The 6,363-nt window shown below is 58.1% G+C and overlaps 1 protein-coding gene across 1 annotated transcript; it reads left to right on the forward strand.

Moving 5' to 3' along the window:
• The first annotated feature begins 458 nt into the window (after positions 1-458).
• LOC106886213 (phosphatidylinositol 3-kinase regulatory subunit beta-like) lies at positions 459-5,893 on the forward strand. The gene is made up of 3 exons (XM_014938944.1): positions 459-1,152; positions 5,398-5,493; positions 5,754-5,893. Exons 1-3 carry the CDS (start codon positions 837-839, stop codon positions 5,891-5,893), a joined length of 552 nt encoding a protein of 183 aa, XP_014794430.1. The 5' UTR covers positions 459-836.
• Positions 5,894-6,363: the final 470 nt, after the last annotated feature.

Below are 6,363 nucleotides of genomic sequence, written 5' to 3' on the forward strand. Positions count from 1 at the left end.
GCGGCGGGTCGGTGGCAGCACAGCCCTTCTCCCCGGGGATGATGTGTTTCTCGGAAGAATATTTTAAAATGTACCAAAAAAAAAAATAACCCCCCCCCCAAAAAAACCAACCCCCAAAACACCCCAAAATCCTACGTCTTCCTCTGCCAGCTCCGTGCAGCGATGCCAGGCTGGAGCTGCCAGAGGGATGCTGCGTGCGGCGGGAGGTTTCGCAGCACATATGTCTATTTTAAAAAAGCCCGTGGTGTGATCTTTTGCCCTACTTTCCAGACTCTTGCCGGTACTTTCCCTGCGTGCGGAGGCCGAGCCCTGCTGGCAGGAGCTCCCCGGGAAACCAGGAGGGAGCCAGCCGCTGGGCTGTCCCCAGTGCCCGGTGGCTGGGACAGGGGACAGGGCAGTGGGATTGGGGTTGAGACAGTGATTTGGTCACTAACGCGCTGCCTTTCTTTCCAGCAGGGAGAGGGAGGTCCCCAGTGCTGTGTGGATGAGACCAGGCTGAGAAGAGGATGGCACGTTTTCTACCCAGCACCCTAAATTAACCTCATCTTCTCCCTTCTCTTCGCCCCAGGGATGAAAAGTCTCCCTACCCACACCTGAGGCAACCCTGCTGAGCTCCAGGCACTGGTGTGGCTCCACAGCAATTTTGGGGCTGGAGGGGTCAGGAGCTCCTCTCCAACGTGGAGGTTTTCCAACCCTGAGACTGTTGGTTTCTGAGTGCCCAGGGCTCCCATCCCTGCTGCGTCGCCCCATCCCAGCCATACCTGCCCTGTGCGGGCCCCCCAGGCCCCCAATGACCATCTGGATTGGGGCAGCGTGACCCCCACCGTGCCATCACCATGGCCTCCTCGGACGGGCTGCAGTACCGGGCTCTCTACGAGTACCAGAAGGACCGGGAGGAGGACCTGGCGCTGTGCCCCGGGGACGTGCTGACCGTCAGCAGGGCCGGGCTCCTCAGCAGCCCCGACTACAAGGAGGGGGACGAACGCAGCCCCCAGGGTTGGCTCCATGGCCTCAACGAGCGCACCAAGGAGCGCGGCGACTTCCCCGGCACCTACGTGGAGTACCTGGGTCCCACACGCATCGTGGCGTCCGCCACCAAGGCCAGGCCACGGCCTTTGCCCCCGCCGCCCGCTGGGACCCCCGCACCCTGGGGTGAGTGCCGGGGGAACGGGAAGGTGGGACCCCACGGGTGGGTGCTCCCTGCAAGATGGTGAGGGTGACGTGGAGCCCAGCTGGATGCTTGCTTTTGGGGTGGCTCACCAGGGATCCACCCTCGGGATGGGGATCCAACCCCAGAAGGAGGGGGCTGGATCCCACCCTGGGGATTTATTTGCCTGGGTGCACCCAGGCAGCTGCAGAAGGGGCAGGGGGTGTCCCCCCGAGGTCACCACGTTGCAGGGATTGCTCCTCTCTGACGTCCAGGGCTCGCTGCTGTGCCTGTGTGGGATGGCCAAGGTGGTCTGTGAGAACAAGGGGAGAAGATGAAGCCTTTTGGTCGCCCCAGGCAGTCTCCAGGGACCTTTTCTTCCAACTGCTCTTCTCCCTCCCCCTCACCCTGCTGCGGCACCCGATTCTGGCTGCTCTGGGTGCCCAGGCGAGCACTGGCCCCCGGCCAGCTCCCAGCCGTGCGGTCACTTTGTGCAAGCTGGGACAGGGGAAGGTCTGGGCACTCGGTAGGGTCAGTCCCTGGGGGTGTCCTCCATCCCTGGGGGGCTGCAGCATGGCGCCGGGGGCAGCATTTGGCAGGGCCCTTCCTGGCATTGGGAACCCTGGCGGTTTCTCCGCCGGGATCTGCTGAGCTCATGGAGAAGCTCTGCCCTCACCACTTACCGTGGCCAAGTGCGCTGGGTTTGGGAGGGATTTCAGAGCAGTTGCATAATGTACCCAAGCTACAAAAAAAAAAAAAGGCAAAGTACCCCCCCACACACCCCCCTTCCAGCCAGGCAAACCACTATGAATAAAGCCGTGAGGGTCTCCTTCTCCAGGATGCGATGGCCAGGGAGGAGCACCCTGCTGGAGGAGGTGATGGAGGAGACAGCACTGAGGGGATGGTGGCACCACCTTTAGCCGCAGCTGCCCAAAACCTGCCCTTCTGCTCAGGCACTCTCCCTGCTTGGTTTGGGACCAAAGCACAGATGTGGTAACTGGAGAGGCTGGCTGGGCATGGGGGGGTACCTTGGCCCTGGGTTTAGAGGGGCACCTGCTGACAAGGAGTCCGTAGCCCTCCAGGATATGGTTCAAGGTACCCTCACCCATTCTGATTTAAGAGGGTGGGGGCCACCTACCTGGGCTGAGAATGGCAGGACTCAGCTGGTGTGGGCCAACTCCTTCCCCAGACACCATCCACCACCGTGTATGGGATCAAGGCAGAAGCAGTTTTGGGTTGGTGAGCAGCTGTGTACTACCATTGCAGGGGACTGGAGGAGGGGGACATTTTGGGGGGAGTGAGCCCCCTTCCCAGCCAAGCTCACTGGCACACAAGGAGCCCTCTGCCCTTGCTAGTTTGGTGGGCAGAGCCCTAACAAACTCAGTGCTGTAGTGTGGGCAACTCAGGTCAGCCAGGAGCAGACCCAAGGGCTCTCCAGCCCGGTTCTCTGGGATTTTTTAGAGATGGGAGAGAGTGGAGCCACCTTCTTGCTCTGCCCCTGCTGCCTGTCACCGCTGCCTCGTGCCTGCCCTGCACAGGGGGTGTGTGGGCTCCTCTCCAAGGGGCTGGGAGATGTGTGGGCCTGTGGGACCCCCACCTGCAGCTGCTGGGAAGGTGGTGATGCCCCATGGAGCCAGGCAGGTCCCCAGCAGAAAGCACAGCCTGGCCCGTCTGGAAGGTCTCAGCACAGGATCCCTGGCCCTGCATGCGCTTGGGAGAGGATAAAAAAATTAAATTTAAAAGAAAAAAAAAAAAAAAGAGATATTTTTTTAGTAGGGGGAAAAAAAAAACCTAGAACCAGGTTTTGGGGGTAGATGGGGAAAGTGCTGCCATCTGCAGGACATGCTCTGGCCATGGCCTTGTGTCCAGCCCCACTGTCCAGGGGATTGAGGGGTGCTGTCTCCCCTGTGCTGTGCCCTGGGGTGCCCCTCCGTGGGGTGCCTTTCCTGGGGTGATGCCAGGGTGCGCAGGCACCTCAGCAGCAGATACTCATGGCCCACAACCACGTCTTTCTGCAGCAACACAGCAGCACGTCCCGTTTTATGTCGGTTTAAACCCAAACCTCCAGCTGGTGGGATTTCCCTTCGAGTAAAAATCTTCAACCTGCTCTTGGAAGAGAAAGGACTTTTTTTTCTTTTTTTTCTTTTTTTTTTTAATTTTTCAGAGAATTCTTCCTGTCCTTTTTCCTTTCCCAGACAGAGGTTTTGAGGGACATCTGTTTTGGCTGGCCTGAATGCTTATTTTCTGTGACAGCAGCATGCCACCCTGTGTGCCCTCAGAGCCCACCGAGTCCCTGTCCTGCCTGGGGACCTCAGGACCTCGAGCAGGGCAAGGACCTGGAGGGAACCCTGAATGGGAGAGACACTGCGTTTCCCAGCTGTGTCTCAGAACCAGGGCTGGTTCTGTGGGGAGGAATGGTCTTCTTTTTAAATAAATAATATCCCCAAAATGGTTCTGCAGTGGATCCAAGACCCTGGGACACTTTTCGGGAGCTCGGCAGATGTTTTTCCCCTTCCTGGGTGGCACCACATCTGCTTCACCTGGGGTGGGAGCCCAGCAGTGTGTCAGGATGCTGGGGTCCAGCCTGGCACCCTGAGGAGTTAAAGCTCCAATCTGAGCTTGGGGGTATTCCTGCTGTTACCAGCAAGAAGAAACAGATGGTTATTTTTTGCCATCACTTCTTTTCCCCGAGCCATCACCTTGGAGGCCAAAAGTGAGTTTTCCCTAATTAAAAGCCCACCCATGTGGTGGGGACATTTTCCATGGGCTACCTGCTTTACTTTAAACCCTGAAATCTTCCCCACTCCCACATGATGCACCCACACATCCCCCTCAGGCAGAGGAGGGGACCCTGTTGCCAGGCTCGGGGGTCCCAGCTGTGCCTGGGGACTGGACCAGCCACCTCCAGGTGGGAGGTTTGCATCCCTTCCCACTCTTCAGGGACCACCAGGACATCACCGTGGCAAAGATGAGACCCCTGTCCACCCATTGCAGCCAGGTTGTGTTTTGGCAAAAGGTCAGAGGCAGCATGGTCCCATCCACAGCTTCCCCCCCCCTTTTTTTTTTTTTTTTTCATTCCTTAAAACCATTATGGGTTTATTGGCTTCACTAGTGGGTTCCTGCTTTCTGCCAGGCAGCAAAAACCAAAGACAGAATGAATCTAACGCTGGAATTGGCCGGGCTGGAGCATGCCTCAACGGGGGGAAAAATTCACACTCGGGCTTTATTTATTCTGCTACAATTTATTTTAAAATATTTCCACCAGAACACATCCGCTCACCACATAAAACAGGCAGAAGAGCTCTTGAAGCATCAGCCTTTCCAGATACCATCCATGCCCAGGCGGTCACGCTCGGCTCTGATGTCCTGTGGCTGGTGGCAGCCCCTGGTTACCCCTGTCCCTTCCCAGGGATGGGGGTTCAAGGCCACTAAGGAGAGAGTGGAAGGGAGGGGGGGAGAATCCCAGCACTGTCAGGGTCTCTGTCAGGTGTAACCTGCACAGGTGAAAGGGTTTATCAGCTGGGATAAGAAGGGAGGGAGGGAGGGATGGATGGGTGAGTGGGTGACCTGGGGAGAAGGAGAACTGCTCTCACTACTGCCAGGAGGTTTGCTCTTCTCTGGCAGGGTCTGAGGTGAGGTGTCCTTGATATAAAACCTGGGAGCCAGCAGCCCCTGGGGATTTGTGCCGTGGGAAGTGTGGTTCATGTTTGGCTGAAGGGCTCCTCAAGGGCTGATGGAGGTCTGCACCAGCCAAGAGGGTGGCTGAGTCCTCCTTGGGCTTGTGCTCAATGCTGTGGTAGACACCAGAGAATCCAAGTGGGTGAGAGCTGCAGGGAGCCATGTCTGTGCCGGGTACAGATCTTCCCCCTCAGCTCCTGCTGCTGCTGCTAAGGGCTGTGGGTGGTGAGAGGGGGCAGTTCTCAGTGCCACGGGAAGAGAGGTGGGGAAGGGTTTTTGGCTTGAAGGAGCTTCACGCTCAGGGCAGGACGCTTCCCGAGGGCAGGGCTCATGCCCAAGCAGTTCTTTGCATCTCAGCAAGTGTCTGAACCCCCAACAGTGACTCTTACTGCAAAAAGGGGATAAAATATGGGAGAAGTTCTCCTCCAAAATTGGACATGTATGAGCCAAAGAGTTGGTCGTGGCTGTGCCAAAGCAGCAGCTTGATCCTATCCTGGGGCAGCCAAGAAAAGAGGCTGGAATTCCCACAGGCAGGAATTTCTAAGCCCCTTCTCCCTGTCTTTCCATCCCAGGGCTCCCCGGGCAGGCAGATCTCGCCGAGCACCCCACGCTCCCCGAGCAGGCGCTGCCGACCGTGGCCAGGCTCATCGAGGCGCTGGAGAAACAAGGTATGGGGAGCCGTGGTGTCCATCCACAGGGTGTACGTGGGTGCATGCGCACAACCACCCGCTCTGCCCACCTTTGGAGATGCTCCTAGGCCATCGCTAGAGCCAAATGTACCCTCACACCCCCCTGGTATCCATGCAGCATGGGCACGGGTACTGTGCAAGCAAGGGGGCTTGGTGGTCTCACTCCCTGCCCGCTTCCATCGTGTTGGAGGGAGGATTTGGGGCTCAGGACTGATCCCTCTCTCCTGGCTGCTCCTCAGGTGTCGACAGCGAGGTGGTCTACAGATCCAGCCCCGGCGTGCTGGGGGATGCTGAGCTGAAGCAGGCTCTTCTGGCGGGTAAGTCCCAGAGCTGCGTCCCTCCCCGTGTCCCTGGGTGGGAAGGAGAATCGTGGAGGTGACGCTGCCGGGCGACCGATGTGACCTGGGCACAGCAGGGACGGAGTTACTGACTCCAACCTCGTTATGGCCCTAATTACAGCTTTGTAAGACCCTGCTTGCATGTGAGCCCCCCCCCTGCTCCCCGACTACCCCAGCGTGATGCTGCTGAGAGGGATGTGGGCACAAAGTTGGGGCTCTTCATTAGAAGACCTACGTTTTGGGGGAGAGAAATATGTTGTGCAAACCTTTAGGGTTTCTGTTGGAGAAGCGGAGCAGGGAGAAAGCCTTCCCGAGTGGGGGAAAGAGAAAGGTGTAAGAAAAAGCGTGGGGTTTAGGAGAGCAGGAAGCGTTTTGCAGGAGGATGGGGAGGAGGGGGCAGGATGGGGAGGAGAGGGCAGGATAGGGAGGATGGCAAAACTACCTCCCCTCCCCTGCTCCTAAATTCACGGCTGGGATGACACGGGGGTCGCTCAAATCTAGGGGGGTTTGG

Source organism: Calidris pugnax, unplaced genomic scaffold (assembly GCF_001431845.1).
Source record: "Calidris pugnax isolate Ruff unplaced genomic scaffold, ASM143184v1 scaffold18, whole genome shotgun sequence".
NCBI lineage: Eukaryota > Metazoa > Chordata > Aves > Charadriiformes > Scolopacidae > Calidris > Calidris pugnax.

Coding starts and splice junctions, on each gene's coding strand:
- LOC106886213 (XM_014938944.1), top strand. CDS start 837: ATGGCCTCCTCGGACGGGCTGCAGTACCGGGCTCTCTACGAGTACCAG. Junction 1,153..5,397: donor TGGGACCCCCGCACCCTGGG/GTGAGTGCCGGG, acceptor TTTCCATCCCAG/GGCTCCCCGGGCAGGCAGAT. Junction 5,494..5,753: donor CGAGGCGCTGGAGAAACAAG/GTATGGGGAGCC, acceptor GCTGCTCCTCAG/GTGTCGACAGCGAGGTGGTC.